The 20,170-nt window shown below is 52.1% G+C and overlaps 1 protein-coding gene across 6 annotated transcripts in view; it reads left to right on the top strand.

The window, feature by feature from the left end:
- The first annotated feature begins 1,183 nt into the window (after nucleotides 1-1,183).
- Nucleotides 1,184-20,170, top strand: part of Arhgap8 (Rho GTPase activating protein 8) — a 59,319-nt gene continuing 40,332 nt past the window's right edge. For 2 of the 6 annotated variants that reach the window (XM_029569119.1, XM_029569117.1), the window contains exons 1-2: nucleotides 1,191-1,214; nucleotides 13,805-13,938. In XM_029569119.1, the coding sequence (XP_029424979.1) occupies nucleotides 13,860-13,938 (79 nt within the window). In that variant the 5' untranslated portion in view covers nucleotides 1,191-1,214; nucleotides 13,805-13,859. Of the gene's footprint in view, nucleotides 1,234-1,780; nucleotides 1,883-13,804; nucleotides 13,939-15,199; nucleotides 15,319-20,170 lie in introns of those variants that run through there. The other 4 variants (XM_029569118.1, XM_029569121.1, XM_029569122.1 and 1 more) reach the window with 4 other exon arrangements.

The raw sequence follows: 20,170 nt of genomic DNA, 5'->3' as shown, positions 1-20,170 counted from the left end.
TTCTCTTCCCCACCATCCAGCAAAGCCTAACAAGATCCACTGGAAGAGCCTGCACTGGGCAGAGTTTTGGGAAGATTTGTGCTGCTTGGCTGAGACCCAGTTATTTCTGGAAGCTGGAGGTGGTGGCTTGCGTGGGTTGTCCTTGAAATCACATCACCAGTGGGATGTTGTCGATAGTGCACCCTTAGCTGTTGTGTAAAGGCCACCAGGGACCATGTGCTCTCCACACAGGGCAGCTGCCCACCTACCGGATGGAGAAAATGGCAAACAGCTTGATGCTGTGAGCATGGATGCCTGGCCTGGTGTGGGAACAGAACTCACAGAGATCCACCTTCCTGTCTCCAGGGTGGGATTAAATGTGTGAGCCACCATGCCCGGCCTGTGACACATTTTGAAGGAGCCAACAGGGCTTGAGGGAGTGAGGAGTCAAGGAGACTCCAAAGGTCTGTCATGAGCCTTTGGAGGAGTGAGATGGGAGGGGAGCCTGTGCAATGTCCCTCCAGAGGTCAGGTGTCCAGTGGACAGGTAGGGGCCTGAGCTTGAGGTTGGGATGTCAGCTGAGGTTGGGGTGTCAACTGGCGGGTCATCTCACGGGTTTGTGGACAGCAGGTGGATGGATGAAATGTAGTTTCTATGGAAGGCAGCCTGGGGACAGGGAGCAGAGAGGGCAGCCCGGAGGCAGGAACTGGAGCCATAAAGCCACCTTCTCCGAAGTCCACCTTCGCCTCCCAGGCGCTTTCCGGTAGGATGACAAGGTCTCCTCTTGCCTGGAAACAAGTCACCCGGCGGGGTATGTGTGGGGGACTGGGGATGGGGTCCTGAGTCCCCAGAGTCCCCATCCCAGGCTTCTGGAAGTCTCCTCCCCTCACCCCCGTACCCGCAGCCCGGGTCAAGGCCTCTTCTGGGACGACCAGCTGCTGCAAGGTGCCGCCCAGCCCGGGACGTCAGCACCTGGCCCGGAAGGTGCCTGGGGTCGCGGATCAAGCTTCCTTTTAGCTCCCCGCAAACGTCTGGCTTCCCGCCTCACTCCGAGCTCTGCGGATGCCGACGGACGCGGCAGAGGCCCGGAAGTCCCGCCACCTGCCTCCCGCCCCGGGGCAGAGCCACCTGTCCCGGTACCGCCCATCCCTGGAGCCGCCCGGAGGCAGGCGGGGCGCGGGGTGGGCGGGGCCTCGAGGGGCGGAGCCAGGTGAGCGGCGGGCGACCCAGGCCAGGTGAGAGCGCGGTGACCCGGTGAGTCCCACCGGGGGCCTGGCTCGGGTGGGGAGACCCCGGGGGGCGCGGCTCCTGGCGCACCCCACCTGCCCCGGTGCCCCTCCTCTCCTCCCCACCTTGTCCCCGTGTCCCGTGTCACCCTCGCTTTCCCCGGGTTGGGGTTCAGCTCAGCCTCGCCGTCCACTTTTCCCTTTCGGGGCGCTCGGGTCAGCACCTGGCACCGGCCCCCGGGGCACCTAACCTGAGAGGCGGGTGGCATCGTTCCCGCCTCCCCGATGGGAACACTGAGGCCTGAGCGGGTGCTGCGAGGACCGTGGGGGTCCGGGGTCTGGTCCCCTCGCCAGCCCACATGGACCTCCCAGTACTTCAGGCTGGAGCCCAATCAGCCGGCCTGGGAAGTTCCCACTTAGGCGGGGCGGGCTGCACCTGGTTTCACTTTCCCAAACTTGGCCAGGGCCCCTGGAGAATTCGAGAATTCCTCGGAGGTGCAGTCAGCGCCGCCGCTGGCCGCCGGGCTTTGCAGCTCAGGAGGAGAAACTTGCAGAGGCCACGGGGGGAGGGGTGGCATTCCAGCGTCCAGTGTGGCCGGGGTGGGGACAGGGCCCCGCGGTGGACGCTGCGGGCAGGTTCTGCCAGGCGTGTGCAGATTCTACAGCCCGTGCCGTCGGTGAGTTGCAGTGCGGACATGGGTCCAGGAGAGAACTCAGGGCTCAGTTGGACTCAACAGTTTTGGAAGCAGACACCCTTCGGTTGGCCTCAGTTGTTTCAGGATCTGTTGGTGAATTGCTTGTTGAATGACCTCCAAACCCTTCCCGGTCACCGCCAGGGTTGGGGGAAGGGAAAGGGGGCAGGGATGGAAGTCTGAGTCTGCTCCCAGAAGTCAGTTGGCTGCCCACCTGTTCCCTGTTCTCAGGAGCCCAGAGTTGGCTCTCTGATAAAAGCCAGCAGCCTGTGGGACACCAGAAGGGGCTTTCTTAGACAAGGAGGTGGGCTTTGAGCTGGAAGATGGTGGGAGGGACGCTAGGGAGGCCCAGTCCTTTGGTGGCTATGTGGCTCATGGGGTGGTGGGAATGGAAGTGTCCTGCCTTGTGCTTTTGTAAGGTCACCGAACAGCTTCATTGAGCTGTTCAAAGTCTGGGATTCTGGGGCTGGAGAGATGGCTCTGAGGCATAGAGCTCTGGCTGCTCTTGCAGAGGACCTGGGTTTGGTTCCCAGCACCCACATGGGGGCTTAGAGCCATCCATAACTCCAGTTCCAGGGCATTCATCACCCTCCTCTTTCCTCTATGGGCATTGCACTCATGGATGCATTTACATAAATGCAGACAAAACACTCATACATAAAAAATAAATAAACAAAAATTTAAAAGTCTAGGATTCATTAGACTAACTGCCCGGGATGCCCTGGTGTCTGAGTGCAGGTTGTGGCTTACCCTGTTGATGACGGGCATGGAGATGGCTTCAGTTAAAGAGGACAGCAGGGCTGGGGATATAGATATTACGTGTTTGTTCAGCATGTACAAAGCCTTGGGTTTGTCTCCCCATACTATGTAAACAGGATGCTGTGGCCCAAGGCTATAATCCCAGCACTCATCCCAGTGGAGGTAGAAGATCATCCTGGGCTACATAGAGTTTGAGGCCAGACTGGGATACCTGAGACCCTATCTAATAATAAACTAAAATAGACCAGGACTGCAATAGACCTGGAGGTACCTGGCCTTAGATGGTTTGACCACACTAGAAGCCCATCTGGCTTCCTGAATTACCCATATCTCCCTGATGGGGGACAGAGGGATGGGCTACTTCACAATGAGAAAGCTCTGGAAGGGGTGTGTGTGTGTATGTATGTGTATGTGTGTCTGTGCTCTGTTATACTGTTTTGTTTTGCTTGGAGACAGGTCTCGTTGTTTAGCTCAGGCTTGCTTTAAACTTGAGGCAATCCTCCTGCCTCAGCTTCCTGAGTGCTGCTATTACAGACATGGACCACTACAACCAGCCTGGAGGTCGAGGGCCAGTCAATGGAGAGCCAGGCTTTGAAGCTGCCCTGGTGGGAGCTGGATGGTGTGAGCTGGAGGGGTTGGAAGTCCCCCAGCGACTGCCTTTCCAGATGTCGAAGAGTAGAGAGACTTCACCACCATGGTCATCCTCAGCAGCCCGAGTTACCTTAGTCTTTCAGGGACCTTGACTCAAACAGACCTGGGCTTCATGGCTTCAACCCACAGAATTTCTGGACTAGACATTATAAAGCAGAGTTGGGTTTTTATTAAAAGTAGAAAGAGAAGTGCTCAAGAAAAAAACAAGACATCCAAGAACTTGAGTGGGAGCTTCTCAAAGAAGACTCAGTCATCAAGAGATCTTTTTAAAGGTTGTGTGCATATGCGTGCAGGTGCACATGGAGGCCAGAAGAAGGCACCAATCTCCTGGAGCTAGAGTTACAGGTGGTTGTGAGGTGCTTGAGGTGAGTGCTGGGAACTGAACTTGAGTCCTCTGCAAGACCCAGTACACTCTGAACCTCTCCAGCCCTCTTTTAGTCATTTTAATTTAAACTTCCCCTTAATATCCCTTGCCACGGGCTGGAGAGATGGCTCAGTGGTTAAGAACACTGACTGTTCTTGCAGAAGACCCGGGTTCAAATCCCAGCACCCACATGGCAGCTAACAACTGTCCGTAACTCCAGTTCCAGGCGATCCGACAGACTCTTCTGACCTCCGTGGGCATTGCATGACACGGGTGCACTTACCTACGTGCAGGCCATACATGCATACACATAAAATAAAAATAATAAAATAAAAAAAATTTAATCAAAAAAATTACTAAAAGAGAACAAGTATTCTGAATTATTTAGACAAGAGTCTTTAAAATGGAAGTGGAGAAAAAAGAAGATGGATGAGATGTGAGGGCTAAAGATTCAGAAAGTAGCTAAAACCCGGTGAGGATTAACCCAGAAAAAAAGCGGAAACAACACCTGGAAAGGAAGAGGGAGCCTGCGGTCAGTGGGCAGCATGGTCAGTGGGCAGCACGGTCAGTGGGCAGTGCGGTCAGTGGGCAGTGCGGTCAGTGGGCAGCGTGGTCAGTGGGCAGTGCCATCAGTGGGCAGTGCCATCAGTGGGCAGTGTGGTCAGTGGGCAGCGTGGTCAGTGGGCAGTAAGGGATTCTGTAGACAAATCCTTTTTTTTATTAATTTTTTAAAAATATTATTTTTATTTTATGTATATGAGCGTATTGCCTGCATGTATGTGAGTGCACCCGTGTTTTGCAATGCCGCAGAGGTTAGAAGAGGATGTCTGATTCCCCTGGAACTGGAGTTAAGGACGGTTCATAGCCACCATGTGGGTGCTGGGAATCAGACCCTGGTCCTCTACAAGAAGAGTCAGTGCTCTTAACCGTTGAGCCATCTCTCCAGCACCAACAAATCCATTTTTAACAAATTTTGAACATGGGGCTTAAGACAGTCACATAAGCAAAGAATTAAGATATACCCAAGTGTGCGTGTGAGCTTCTCAGGGGAGAGTTGCGATTAAGTGTCTTAGCGTTCACTATATGTACCACTTGGGTAGCTGTAAAGTTACATATCAGGATATTGGCTTAGATCTCTCTCTCTCTCTCTCTCTCTCTCTCTCTCTCTCTCTCTCTCTCTCTGACAGGTAAGATTATAGAGACACTCAGGAGGTATTTTGGATACATTAAAACCAAATGCCACCAGAGTTACACAAGGGACTAGGATGCATCTTTTATTGTAAATGGGGTTTCTGGTGAGAGATCCCTAGCATATTTTTCAGGTTTATGGCTGGAACTGGAGAAATATCTTAAGCGCTGTGAATTGTGCTAGAACTCTTGCTTTTCCGTAGGGGAGAGGCTTCAGGGCGAGGGACTCTGCCTTCCTGTGGGTCCATGTTTCTCCCTCTTTCTGTCCTGTTTCACAAGCTGTTAGCACAGTGGTAGAAAAATGATGCTTTCTGTTTCTTTATAAATAAATTCTTTAACTTCCCCACAGTCCCTTGATTGAACTTGATGGAAGGGTCCCACAGGCATCCAGAGCTTCCTGGGTGACCACTATGGGTGGGGACAGTCTTGACGCTTTCTTAGGCTTGGGCACTAGCTGAGCACCATGTGGAGCTTCTGGTGGCCCATTCTGCCCAGGTTTCTAGGTCGGGAAGGGGCCCAAGGCGAGTGACTCTCCCTAAGCCGTTTCTGGATCCCCATCCTCTCATCTGTCTTAGTCATGAGGCCCTGGAAAGTCAGGTCTATGCTTATCTGAGGCTGTGCTGTGGTTCACAGCTGGGAATGGAGCCCCTACCCTGGTTGCTGGCTGAGTGACCTTGAGTCAGTCATTAACCACTCTGTGGTTTGGTTTCCTCACCTGTCAAGTGGAGACAGTGTCATCACCTACCCCGGGGTTATGGAGTTGATTTATGCAAAGTGCCTCAAACAGGTCACACAGTTTTTTGAGAAGCCACATTTATTGGCTTTCATTCTATCTGCTGACTTCAGGAACAAGGCCTAGGAGGCTGAGTGAGGCCAGCCAGTTCTGACTTGGGAGCTGGAAGTGATTTTTTCAGTTGGAAGGGGCTGGCACCCCGGACTCTCCGCAGGCTGCTTAGGTGGGTCAGGATTCTGGAGCGTCTTGGAAGCCACCCCTGCCCTCTTCCACTTGGCCACAAAATTAAAACTCTGCAGAGCAAATGCTGATGGGACTGGGGTACCTGGGCTGGGTTTGCTGGGTGTGGGATGTGGGGCAGGTTGGAGTCCCAGGGCAGGCTCCTAGTTGGCTTCTTGGTCTCCCTGAGGTCCCTGCAGCTGTGCTACTTGGGTCTTGTTTATGTGTTTGGTCTTGTTGTATATCCAGATAAGGCCCCGCCATTCAATGGATTAATATCCTTTTCCCCCCTTCCTCTCCTCCCCTGTCCCCCTGGAACTGGAGTTACTTTGACGGTTGTTAACTGCCATGTGGGTGCTGGGAATCGAACCCCAGGTCCTCTGCAAGTGTTGTTAACCACTGAGCCATCCCTCCAGCCCTATATACTAGTTTTTAGAAATAGGGTCTGACTGTGTGATAATACAGGCTTGCTTTGGGCTTGAGCTCCTTCTGTCCCTGCCTCCGGGGGTGGGGGGGGGATGGGATTATAGGGATTACAGGCATGCACCATCACTTTTTAAGGGCTTTGTGAGCCATGACTCTGCCCCCAGGAAACTCGAGAGTTTTCTGTTCACCGTCCCCATCTGTGTGTTGGTGACGGTGCCCCATGTCTATCTGGAGTGTGTTGACTTTCGGGGTGGCATCACCCCATGTGAGGTTGTTGCGTTCTGGAGTCACCTGGGCCGACAGCCTGTGTCCCTTGCTTGCTATGTTATGCTGATCGCTCATGCTGGCCAGCCTTTACACCAATGGGCGTGGAGCCATAGAAGGGCCTGGAACAGGTCCTAGTCCTGGGAGCACAGTGACCTGAACTCTCCTGGGGACCTGGGGCACTTCCTGGCTTCTATAAGGGAAAGTCCTCACCTGGCCCAAGTGTAATGAGATCTTCCTGTATGTTAAGATCAAGCAAGGTAGGTTCGGTGGGTCCCTTAGGTCCCACTTCAGTTCCCAAGATCTTGAATTTAGAATGAACTATAAGTTGGACTTCAGCCAATGAAGACAGTTGAAGCTGGTTATGGACTGCTTCCTTTGTGTGGGGCTGTGTTCTAAGTAATGCCATGTCTTCTTTCCTGCAGGGCAGTGTGGCCAGGCCCAGCCTTGGGTGGGGTGGAGGTTCGGGAAGCCCCTGGCATGAAGAGAGTTAACCACCAGAGACGTTGGGCAGGCACCGAGATGGTCAGGTCTGGAGCTGGGGGAGTGTCCTGGTTAGTTTTTATTGTCAACTTGACGTAACCTAGTTACCTGGGAAGAGGGACCTCAGCTGAGTAACTTTCCGGATGAGACTGGCCTGCTGCCGTGTCTGGGAGAGATTATTTTGATAGATGATTGATGTGAGAGGAACCAGCCCTGTTACAGGTGCACCGCCCCTAGGAAGATGGGCCTGGACTGTATAAGAAAGCTAGCTGAGGGGCTGGAAAGATGGCTCAGTGGTTAGGAACACTTGCTATTCTTCAGAGGACAGGGGTTCGATTCCCAGCACACACATGGCAGCTAACAACCATCTGTAACTCCAGTTCCAGGGAATCTGACACCCTCTTCTGACCTCCTCTGGCATTGCATGACATGGGCTTACATTCATGCAGGCTTAAACATTCATACATGTAAAATAAAAATAATAAAGTATTGCTGGGCATGGTGGCACATGCCTTTAATCCCAGCACTCGGGAGGCAGAGGCAGGCGGAGCTCTGTGAGTTCAAGGCCAGCCTGGTCTACATAGTGAGTTCCAGGACAGCTGGGGCTACAGGGAGACCTTGCTTCAAAAAGACAAAATAATAATAATAATAATAATAATAATAATAATAATAACAATAAAGTATTAAATGAAAAGAAAGTTAGCTGAGCGAGGCAGAGAGTAAGACAGCAAACAGTGCTTCTCCAAGGCCCTTGTGCCAGGTTCCTGCCCTAGTTTTCCTCCCCTAAGTGGCTTTCTGTCAGAGTGTTTTATCACAGCAACAAAAAAACTAGGTCAGGAAAGGTCTTGGCCTGAGACCCGGCTTTGGGGGTGGGATCCTAGGCTTCAGTATATCTTTTGGGGAGAGTAGGTTACCCCAGCTCTGAGCTGGCTAAGGCCCAAACTGTTCAACTTCAGGGCAGATAAGAGGGGGAACAGGTGGTATGGTCTGAGGGCCCTGGAGTGTGGTCTGGGGCAGGCCAGGAGGAACCTTCACCTCCAGGCTCATACCAGTCCCAGCCAGCTCTGAGGACCCTACTACCATCCCCTTTGGTGTTTCACTCCGGCTCTGTTCCCAGGTTCTGGTGGCTTCCCATCCCTCTAGATAAGTGGTCCATGTGCCTCGCCAGCCCCATGGGGTTGATGGTGAGGAGGCGGTAGTGAATGTCTCTAGACATTAGTCAGTGGCACGGCTGAGACAAAAGGACCGACTCTGCTTAGTGTGAGGTGCCTGCCCCACATCTGGGCTCTGCGTCCCAGGGATGATTCTGGGCACCTGAGGCAGGTGTGATCAGCTCAAGCCCTGGACCTTGAAAGGGAGTTTGGCACAGGTGGCATTGGTGTCCTCCCTGAGTTCTGTGAGAGCCTGGAGGTGTGCACACCCATGAGCTCTTCCTCTGTGAGCCCCATACATTGGCAGTACCAATTTGCTGAGGTTAGTAGTTGTTCATTTACAGCATTAAGATAAGTGCTATGAGGGTCTGTTTGTATAACATGCAAACACATTTTTATAGCAACAAACCATTTTGCTATGAATTATAAATAGAACCCTTGGGTGATTTGGAATCTGTTTTGCATAACACGCCTGGCACAGGATCCCCCAGTCTAGGCCGTGGTGCTGATGAAATCCGCAGCCCACCCAGCCTCGCAGATGTTGACAGCCCTGCTGGGAACTTGTCCCCTCGTGGGGGAGACTCCTGGTGTTGTGGAGCTGCATGTTGGAAATAAAAGGAGTGGGTGGATGCTGGGGGACAAGCTGAGACTCAAGCACTGTGCAGGAAAAGGGTCTGTGCAGCCCAACTGTTGTCTCCTTGGCATTTACCTGTGCCCAGCCCTGCATGGGTACACGGTGTTCTCCATGAGCAAGTCCTGCTGTGAGCTCCAGCGCTGTGAAACGTTACTCCAAGGAGGAAAACCCAGGGACCATTAATCAGAAGGAGCTAGAATGAGTTTCTTATGGTCCCTAGTGGGGAGCTGTGGCGGGGGCACAGGTGCTGAGAGGGTAGGGGTTCTCGTGGGAGAGGGAGCATTCTCCTCCAGAGTGAGGGGGTGGGCAGAGGACAGACAGCACCTGCAGGTGGGGGCTGTGATAGGATTTTTTAAAAGAGATATTTGGGAGGGGGCTGAGGAGATGGCTCAGTGAGTAAGAGCACTTGCTATGTAAGCATGAAGACCTGAGTTCAGATCCCCGGCACCACAAAAAAAAAAAAACAAAAAAAAAAACTGAATTGCTGTGTGTGCCTATATCCACACAGAGCCTACAACCCCAGTGCCATGGGTGGAGACAGGAGGATCGCTGGGCCTTGCTGGCTGCCAGCCTAGTGCCAGGTTTAGTGAGAGACCCTGTGCAGACAGTGAGAGAACAGAACACCCAACACTCTCCTCTGGCCTCCACAAGTATGTACATGGGCATCTGTTCACACAAGAACACATACAGCACACACACGTTGCACATACACTCACACACACACACCAATACGTTTGAGGAACTCAGTGGCGGAACAATTCTAGCATGTTCCAGATCCTGGGTTCTGCTCCCATCACCACATACAAAGAAATTATATAGAGAGCTGGAGAGATGGCTCAGCCCTTAAGAGCACTAGCTGCTCTTACAGAGGACCTGGGTTCAGTTCCCAGCACCCATATGGCAGCTATCAACCATCTGTAACTCCAGTTCCAGCAGATCCAGCACCCTCTCTGCCCTCTGTAGGCATTGTATGACACGGGTGCACTTACATACACGCAGACAAAACATTCATGCATACAAAAAAAATAAATCACACATTTAAAATTATGTATATTTTATATATGAACACACCATTTGTTGTGCATAACAAGTTCCTTCAGCCCCATCTGAGTTTGTTATGAGGTGACCCAAACTGTCCCCAACATAGTTTTAGAATATAGGCTTCCCTCCAGTGGAACCATTTGGCTGTGCTGGAGGGTTGGGCCACTCTTAAGACCTTCCTTGATTAGATGGGACCTGAGTACATTATCATGGAAGGTCATGTGATTTACCCAAAGCCACCGGGCTTAGATGTGAATGTCACCCCCAAACACCATCACAGCAGACTAGTATTTGAACAAGCACCCAGGCACTGGTGGCCCAGCCAGGCTGACACATGGAAGGGACCCTATTACAGGCCCACAGGTGCAGCCTCACCTTGGTGCAGGGTCGCTCCCTAGGGACCTCTGCTGGTCAGTGTCACCTGAGGCTCCTGGACCTGGAGAAGGCCAGCCATGTGGCCTCTAGTGGGGACAGGACATGGGCTTTTCAGTATCCCCTAAGCCTTTTAGCAGTGGGTTGGGTCCAGTTTCTTTCTTGAGTCTGTCTGTGAGGTGGATTCCTACTGCTCACACACAACAGGGGTCAGGGAGGTTGAGGGCAGCACAGGATGCCGGGAGAGGCTTGCTTTGCTCCCACTAACAACCACAGAGGGAAGGGGGCTCGGAGGACCTCCCAGCAGGCCACTCCCACATTGGTACTAAGCCAAGTGTGCAAACAAAACTCAGAATCCAGGCTGTGATCTCAGGCAGGTGATTAGGATGAAGGTTTTGAGCTTGTGAAGGGAAAGGAATCACTCATTGCTTGGCTGAGGCAGAGGACAGGCAAACAAGGCCCTTGGTGCCGCGGAGGCCATGGCTGTGGGCTCTGAGCCGCTGCTTGGCCCTGAGGGTGGTACATGGCCTGACCCTTGCTGCCTCGGGCTACATGTGTCTGTGGGCTCTGAGGGTTGAGTTCCTTTGTTCAGTTTCAATGCAGGTAGAACTGGCTCCCTGCAGGGTGTGAGCACAGGATCCCAGTCTGGGTGTCACCCCACGCCCTCACTAGGTCCTCAGGGAGATGCTCTCCACTGTGGGGAAGGCTTGATTGGAGGCGTGCTGGACCCCCCCCACCCAGAGAAGGAAGGTTGATGGGGCCCAGGTGGGGTGAGAGGCCCCTACTTGGCACTTGTGCCCTGCACCCTGCCAGGGAGGTGAACTTGATCTTCAGTGTGCACTGGGGGCAGCGGCTCCATCGTTGGCTGCCCATTCAGAGCCCGGCATCTAGGATCAGGTGGCTTAAAAATGGCGCAGCCTCGGGAGGCCACAGGTCAACCCCCTGGCGTGGCAGGAGGGCTGAGGAGCCTCAGTCATCCACACTGGTGTAGGAAGGAGTATCACAGGATGGCATGGGGAGGTAGGTTGCCCAGAACTGCAGGTACAGGGAGGAGGACTTGTGAGTGTGCCTGTGCAGACTTGGCATGCGTTGACGGTTGTGCATCAAACAGACAGGTCCCCTCTGCCTGTCTCCTCAGGGTGTCCTGCCCGCAACTCTCTCCTAAGGCCTTTTCCCTCTCTGTCCCTCCCCCACTCTGGACACCCTCCTGGTCCTTGCCCAGGACCTCCTGCCAGCATCGCTCTGGCAGCCCTGGGGACTTGGCAGCAGGTCAGCCAGAAGCAGGCAGGGGATTTGCCTGTCTCACGGCCCAGATGGGGCAAAGCTCCAGGTCAGAGCCACACAGCAGCCTGGCGGCAGAGTCCTGTCTTGGGGTGCAGATGGCTCGGGGCTTCAGGGAGGGGAGGTACTGCAGGGGGAGGGGGGAGGGGTGTGTGGAGACCTGACAAGGAATCTAGAAGCTGTCACTGTTGACAGGGTAGGAGCTTTGTCAGTGGCTCTTGATGACCTAGTCACCTGTTAAAGGCACCCCCCCAGCACCCCTGCAGGAATCAGATATCGGAAGAGCTTCTGAAGGGAGACCACTCAGACCACAGCCCTGGTGCAGAAGGGCAAAACCCAAAGCCTTAGCTCACCATGCCAAGGAGAGAGTTCACAGAGCTGGGAGGGATGGGGTGTCCTGGGGCAACCTGTGCGTGACCTGAGCTAGGGTGTGCACCACAGCAGCCTTGGCTGTCTGTGCAGAGCGTGGTGGCGCATGCCTTCAATCCCAGCACTCGGGAGGCAGAGCCAGGCGAACTCTGTGAGTTCGAGGCCAGCCTGGTCTACATAGTGAGTTCCAGGACAGCTGGGGCTACAGGGAGACCCTGTCTCAAAATGAATCCAGTGGGTCATGTGATCATTCCTAAGCTTTTCTCTGTGACTTGGGGATTGGCCAGACATAGTGAATGTTCATCCTTGGTGGTGTTGCATGGGCTCTGTGTGTGCGTGTGTGTGCGTGTGTGTGCATGTGTGTGCGTGCGTGTGCGTGCGTGTGTGTATGTGTGTGCGTGTGCCATTGGTTGAGACCAAGGGAAGCTGGGGCTAACATGACAGCTGTCCACTCTGACCTCTGGCCAGAAGCCCTTTGACCATGTGATTGTGCGCCTAGACCGCAGCCTCACACCTGTCTCTCAGCATCTTCTTGTTGGGTGCTGAGGGGGAGGGTGTGGCAGAATCAGCCATCTTTGTCCACATGTCCTCAGCAAGCTCTTTTTCTGCGTGTTTGGGCGAAGTTTGGCTCCCTTCTCCATGGTGATCACCTCCCCTGGGCCCCAGCACTCGGCAACTATTGTAAAACTTGGCTTCTGACAGTAGTGGGTGGTGACAGCAGATGGCGGTGAGCAGGAGCCGGCACCTTCTCGTGTTGGTGTTGTAGTTCCAGGGCTGGACCCTCCGCCCCATGGCAGCAAACGCCCCAGCTCTCGGGCCTGGATGTCTGAGATCCTGAGCCTTTGTCAGCTCCCTGGAACTCTTCTAGTGACAGGTCCCTGGCTTCTTAGCTTCCCCTGTCTTGTCTCCATCACTTCTGCTCTGCCTCATTTAGGCCCCAACCGCTCTGGAGTCTTCAGCTGTCTTTGGGGTGTTATTCACATTGTTGTAACTGCTGCCGCCCCAGCAGTCTGTAACTCCAGTTCCAGGGAATCCAACACCCTCTTCTGGCCCCTGTGGGCATTGCACACATCCATGCACTAACATACGTACAGGTAAAACAGTTATACATATAAAATACAAATAAGCCAGGCGTGGTGGCGCCCACCTTTAATCCCAGTACTTGGGAGGCAGAGGCAGGTGGATCTCTGTGAGTTCAAGGCCAGCCTGGTCTACATAGTAAGTTCCAGGACAGCTGGGGCTACAGGGAGACCCTGTCTCAAAAAGACCCCCCCCAAAAAAATGTCTGTAACTCCAGTTCCAGGGGCTCTGACACCCTCTCTGAACTTCACAGGCATTGCACAATGTGGGTGCAGGCAATACACTCAGACACATAAAATAAAAATAATAAATAAAAATATTTTTAACATTTTTACAAAGAAGTGGGCCAGTGAAGAGCCCTAGAGGAAAATTCTCCCCTTCTGGTCTAGTGGAGAGGGCTTCAGGGTGGTGTGGAGTTCATGTGATGGGACATGTAGGATGTTTGAAGTGGGTGTGGCTGGACCAAGTCTTCAGAGCTGAGCTCCATGCAGCAAGCAGCTACGGTTGATGTGGTGCTTCCTCGCGGCGCTATTGCTATGGAGTGTAGAGCCCAAACTGGCAGGAGGGCAGTCCAACTGGCTACTTGGCTGATGATCCTTCACTCAAAGCACTTTGGGCAACAAGGAAGGGTGTAACAGCTGTCAATTAGGGAGTCAGATTTCCTTTGGCTCCCCAAATCTTAGCTTAAAGGAAAAATAAATATGCAAACGGGAGCTTACAATAACGGCTTAGCATTTACAGTGTATCAGTGGTATTTAACAGTGCCTTATCACTGCTTAGTTCCTGTCCGCATGCCCCAGGGACAGGTGCACCCCCTAAGCTATCTTACCTCCTTCCCCGCCTTGGCATGAATGAATGTAACTAACTCCCTCTAATCTCGTGTCCCTTGCAGAAACTCGGAGTCAGGGGCTATACTGGGTGCCACAGGAGAGCCCTCAGTGGTGTCCATGGCTGGCCAGGACCCCACTCTGAGCACCAGTCACCCATTCTATGATGTGGCCAGACACAGCATCCTGCAGGTGGCAGGTAGGTTCCCATCTGCGGGTGGGGGGCGGTCCCCAGGTTGGGCAGGACAGTCTCCGCCTGGGTCCGATTGGGTGGTGGGTTCTCAGGGTGGGCCAACTCTCCCCAGCTAGGCTGGGATAAGAATGAAAACTGTAATGGGAACAGGAACCTTCCAGTGTCCTGAGAAAGCAACAGTGATGATGTTATGAGTGTACCGCCTGCATGTGTGTAAGCGCACCCGTGTCGTGCAGTGTCCACGGAGGCCAGAAGAGGGCATCAGATCCCCTGGAACTGGAGTTACAGATGATTGTTAGCCACCATGTGGGTGCTGAGAATTGAACCCAGGTCCTCTGTAAGAGCAGCCAGTGCTCTTAACTGCTGAGCCATCTCTCCAGCCCCTATGTTATGCTTCTTATATAGCAAATACCTATAGCTAGAACCCACATCCTTTTTAAAAACTCAGTGTTGTATGTGCACATATGTGTGTATGTTGTATGTGCACATATGTGTGTGTGCAGGTCAGAGGCCGTTCTGGGTGTCTTTCCCCCATTGTTCTCTACCTTATTTATTTTTATTTTTGACTTATTTATATTTACTTTATATATATATGAGTGATTTTTTTTGTTTGTTTGTTTTTTGAGATAGGGTCTCCCTGTAGCCTCCCTGGCCTGGAACTCACTGTATAGACCAGACTGGCTTCAAACTCAGAGATCTGCTTGCCTTTGCCTCTCTAGTGCTGGCTTTAAAGAAAGGCATGCACCATCATGCCTGGCTGTTTGTTTGAATTTTCTTCATTATCGTCTGTGTGTGTGATGGGGGCCTACTGTGTGCCACAGTTTGTGTGGAGGTCAGAGGACAACTTTGTGGATCAGTTCTCTCCTTCTACCTTTGTGTGGGCTCTGGGGATTGAACTCATATTTGTACAGCAAACGCTTTACCTGTGGAGCCATCTCACTGGCCCCAGAAGAAAGAGCAATGATCTAACTTTTCTACTGTGGGGTGCTTTTGAGACAGGGTCTCGTGTAGCCCAGCTGGGCCTGAGCTAGCTGAAGCCAGGGATGGCCTTGAACTCCTGATGCTCCTGTTCCACAGCCTCTGTAGCAGCTGAGGTGACAGATCTGTGTGCCCCCACTCCAGGTGTAAGAGGTGCTAGGGAGTCGAACCCAGGACTCTTGGTTTGCTATGCAGGCACGTGCTGCCCACTAAACTACATGCCAAGCTTGTTTTGTTTTGGGAACAGGCTGGACTCAAACTGAGACTCTTCTTGCCTTTGCCCGCTGAGTGCTGGGTTTCTAGGTGTGAGCTACCGTCTGTCTCCTGCATGTGTCTCAGAGTCTGTTACCAGCAACATATGTATCCAGGATTATTGTGTCTGCTTGATGTGTTACCATTTTACTGTTAGTAAGTGACCTTCCTTATATCTTCTAATATTTCTCGTCTTTGTTGTATGTGAGACAGGGTCTCATGTAGCCCCCCGCCTGAAACTTGCTATGCAGTTGAGGATGACCTTAAACCCCTGATCTTCCTGCTTCCTCCTCCCAAATACTAGAGTTAGAGGCATGCCCTACCACACCTGGCTCCTCCTCGCCTTACAGTCTGATTTTTCTGCTATTTAAGAGACTATGATAGCCCAGATTCCTCATAGTTAAAATGTTAACCTGGGGGCTGGACAGATGGCTCAGCAGTTAATTCCCAGCACCCAAATGGCAGCTAACAACTGTTGGTAACTCCAGTTCTAGGGGATCCAACACCCTCTTCTGACCTCTGTGGGCACTGCATTACATTCATGCACTTATGTACACGTAGGCAACACACTCATACACATAAAAATAGTAAATAGAAATTAAAAAAAAAGATCATTCAACATGATCAAGTAGGCGTTATCCCAGAGATGCAGGGTTGGTTCAATATATGCAAGTCAATAAATGTCCACAGAGATCCGCCTGCCTCTGCCTCCTGAGTGCTGGGACTAAAGGCATATGCCATCACACCCAGCTAAATTAATTTTAAAAATATTTATTATTTATATGTGTATATGTGTATTGCCTGCATGTATGTAAGTGCACTCGTGTCATGCAAAGCCCACGAAGGAAAGGTGTCAGATTCCCCTGGAACTGAAGTTATGGACAGTTGTTATGTGGGTGCTAGGAACTGAACCTGGGTCCTCTGCAAGAACAGCCAGTGCTCATAACTGCAGCCCCAGGAGGATACTGTCTTTAGCGCCAGCATATCCTATATAGACATTGTCTCACGCAAGTAAAAACAAAACAATCAAAACCCCCAAACAAAACAGAACACCCCTACTGTAGCTCCAGTTCCAGAAGAGGGATCTGACACCCTCTTCTGGCCTCTGTAGGCATTGCATGACACAGATGTACTTAACAGTCGGGTAAAACACCCATACACCATAAATAAATAAAAATTTAAAACTGTTAAGCTGGAGGCCTACCCAACCCCCCAGATTAGGAATGGGGTTCTTATAGCATGGAATATGGTTTCTGGGGGCACAGAAGGAAAAGTTTAAGAGAAGTAACTTGTCTTTGTTGACCTCTGCCCCACTTGCTCTGCTGGTGGGTGTGTCCCCGGGGGCCACGCAGGGTTCATTCACGGTGGGTGCTGGGGAGGATCCCTGAGGTTTATTGTGGGTCCTTCAGTGCCAGTAAGGGGCTGAGGGCCATGTTGGGGTTGATTCCTTCCAAAAACACTGTCATATTGTCACTGGGGCAAGGTTCTTTCCCCGCACGTTTCCTGAGAGACAATGGTGCAGACCGTGTTGTTTAGGTCCTTTAGAGTCCGTGTAGTTCTGTTGTTTTAGAACAGAATTTCTTTTTTAGTTGTATATGTATAATGAATGTTTTGCCTGCATGTGTGTAAATGCACCTGTGCATTCAATGCCTATGGTGGTCAGAAGAGGGTATTGGATCCCCTGGAGCTGGAGTTAAAGATTCATGTTAGCTACTGTGTGGGTGCTGGGAACTGAACCTGGGTCCTCTGCCAGAGCAGTCAGTGCCCTTAACCACTGAGCCAGCTCTCCAGACCCTGGAGAAAGTTTTAAAACCAACTTCTTGGGAAGTTTAATCATCTCCTAAGAATCCCCCTGCCCATCTTGAAAAGATGTGTCCATAGCCAGAGCCATCAAGAGCAGCAAGGGGAGGGAGGCGGGAAAGGAAGAAAGGTGTGGGGACCCACTGCGGGAAGGTCCTCCGGTCAGGGAGGCATCAGAGAAGTCAGCCGTCCAACCTGGGGGCCATTCCTTCTGTAAAGGAGGCTGCCCCCCCGCCCCCCGCAGGGCCTAACTTTGGCATCCAACATTGACTCTTGGTCCTTAAGTCTAACTCCTGCTTCTGATTTTTCTAGTGGACTTTAGGACAGTTCTGAGCCAGGGGCCACCATCCCTCCAGGTCCTCTGTAACAGGTCAGCTATGTCTTCCATGCATAACCAGACACGGCCCCCCAAAATGGTCTCCTAATTTGCCCCTTTTCAGTGTGATCTGCCCAGGGTTCAACAGCTGGAACTGCAGCCAACTCTGGGGACATAACAAAGGTAGCCAAGCACTGCTGTGCTACCTCAGCGGGTGCATTTAGCCAGTCGAAGTGCCGTGGAACTTCTCTAGAGTGGCCCTCGATAAGCCACAGCAACTTCTGTGTACTAACAAGTGGTTAAATGAGGTGAAGGATGCTTTGGGGTCAGAGGCCCTGACCTGGGAGGCTGTGCTCAGTGGAGATCATGTGGGGGAAAGCAGGGCAGGAAAGAGAAGATTCTGGATCCAAAGACAGGAGGCAGACTCTCAGAGGGAGCAAGTAACCAGAAAAAGGATGAGAGGGACATGCTGGATCGGGTCCTTGGGACAACAGGTGCCACCAGCCTCTTATCCAAATCTGCATGGTTCACAGAAGCCAGCCGGGATTGTCTCCAGGACAGACATACAAGTCTCATGGCCCTCCACCTCTGCAGGAACCCTTAGCAGCCTTCAAAAAAGCCCCAAACAGACCAACTCCCATGTTGCTCTTGGACTGTGGTCCTCTGAAGCCTTCTGAGTTGTTTTACTAGATAAGATGAGGAACACATGCCTGCCGTGGGCTGAGGCTCTGGGAAGACTTTCTTTGAGCAGCTAATGGGGCTTCTCTGACATTAAGACAGGGAGTCAGTGAGTGATACCGTGTTGTAGAAAGCAGTGGAGAAGCAGGAGGTGGTTTAATCTCAGGCCTGCTGAAATTTGCATTTTGTGGATGATGTTGGTTTCCTTCTGTTTAAGTTCATTTTGAAGCCTGTGTAGGTGAGCCAACCTGTGTTCCCACAGAGTCATGAAAGGACATTTCATAGTGACTACTGAAAGTAGTGCAGATGAAGTGCTCACAGCTTAATGTGGTATGTGAGTGTGTGTGTGTGTGTGTGTGTGAGTGTGTGTGTGTGTGAGAGTGTGTGTGTGAGAGTGTGAGTGTGTGTGAGAGTGTGTGAGTGTGAGTGTGCGAGTGTGTGTGTGAGAGTGTGTGTGTGTGAGAGAGTGTGTGCGTGTGTGTGAGTGTGTGTGAGTGTGAGAGTGTGTGTGTGTGAGTGTGTGTATGTGTGTGTGTGAGTGTGAGAGTGAGTGTGTGTGTATGTGTGAGTGTGTGTGTGAGTGTGAGTGAGTGTGTGTGTGTGAGTGTGTGTGTGAGTGTATGTGTGAGTGTGTGTGTATGTGTGTGTGAGTGTGAGAGTGTGAGTGTGTGAGAGTGTGTGTGTGTGTGTGTGAGTGTGTGTGAGTGTATGTGTTAATGTGGTATGTGAGTGTGTGTGTATGTGTGTGTGTTAATGTGGTATGTGTGTGTATGTATGTGTGTGTGTATGTGTGAGTGTGTGTATATGTGTGTGTGTGTGAGTGTGTGTGTATGTGTGTGTATGAGTGTGTGTGTGTGAGTGTGTGTGTGTGTTAATGTGGTATGTGAGTGTGTGTGTGTGTTAATGTGGTATGTGAGTGTATGTGTGTGTGTGTGAGTGTGTGTGTGTGTGTGTGTGTGTTCTGGGGTTCCTCGAGGCTTCTGAGGGATGTGGGGTACAGAGAAGGGTGAGGGGAGCTTTGTACTTGGGGCCAGCTACTATAAGTGGAAACCCACTCTCTTGGTCTCTGGGCCTCAGTTTCCCTGCTGGGACTGGGCAGAGGTGCCCTGTTTCTAGCTGACAGAGGTGGAATTGCCTGGCCTCTCCTGAGCTGAGCCGCAGAGGCCCTCTGAGCACTGGTTAACTGAGTTAGGTGAATCTGCATGCTCCCTAAGACTTTTGTGCCTGGTCTGAATTGGTGGGAGAGCACCCCTTGGGTTTCTGACCTTGCTGGGCAAAGTTAACTTTCTCTTTCAACACAAGAGGCATGTAATTAGTTGTCTTCAGGGGCTTTACTGTGACTCAGAACCTAGCCGAGCTGTCCCACAGGTCCACAGGACACAGGTCACAGTTGGCCCGGGAAGCTAGTGACTAAGGCAGGAGGACCCTGTTTGAAAACTCTGACCTCTGGCGTGGCTGTTGAATGTGGTGAACCTGGGAGACCATACTGGCAAAGGAAGGGGCTGACTTGGTGAGTTCCAGGACTGCCTTTGGGGGCGGTGGGAAGGCTCTGAACAGCAGAGGCATGACAAGAGTTCTTAAGGAGCCGGAGATGAATGGATGCTGTATTTGTGAACTGAGATTGTTCTGGAATTCTAAACATCAGCCAGGCCCTGGGCTTCCCAGAGGAACCAGATGCATGTGGTATCCTACATAACAAGCAGCTCTCCCAGCCAGCAGAGTGGGAGGCAGAGTTCCTGCAGGCAGGATAAGCGATCCTGGTTCATAGCTTTTCAGAGCCATAGGAACGGGAACCTGCTGTCCTGCTCCTCATCAAAGGGGTCCCTGAAAGGAGATGAAAACATTCCTAAGATGGACCTCTTTCTAGGAGACAATGCTGTTTTCTTCCAGGTCCCCATAAGCTTGCTGTGGTCAGCTCTCAGTCAAGCAAGCAACAGTTACTGGACCTGCAGGGAAGGATATAGACAGGGAACCGTGAAGGAGCTGGACAGGTCTTGTCAGGGATGAGGGAGAGCTGTGGTGGTGGAGCAGGGACACCCAGCCTGGCTGGGTATGCAGAGGCCCCTCGGGGTAGGTGGGGCCAGGCAAGAGGAGAAAGAGGAGGAGACCACAAACAAGAAAGAAGGTGGTCTGAACAGCCCAGGAGGTGGGATGGGAGCTGCAGGGAGAAGAGGACAAATTCCTGTGCAAGGCAGGCAGAGGACGGTGGGAGTT

This window comes from Nannospalax galili, unplaced genomic scaffold (genome assembly GCF_000622305.1).
Source record: "Nannospalax galili isolate Female #2095 unplaced genomic scaffold, S.galili_v1.0 scaffold180, whole genome shotgun sequence".
Taxonomy (NCBI): domain Eukaryota; kingdom Metazoa; phylum Chordata; class Mammalia; order Rodentia; family Spalacidae; genus Nannospalax; species Nannospalax galili.
Note: the sequence above shows the minus strand (reverse complement) of the source record. Positions and strands in the feature narration are given on the sequence as shown.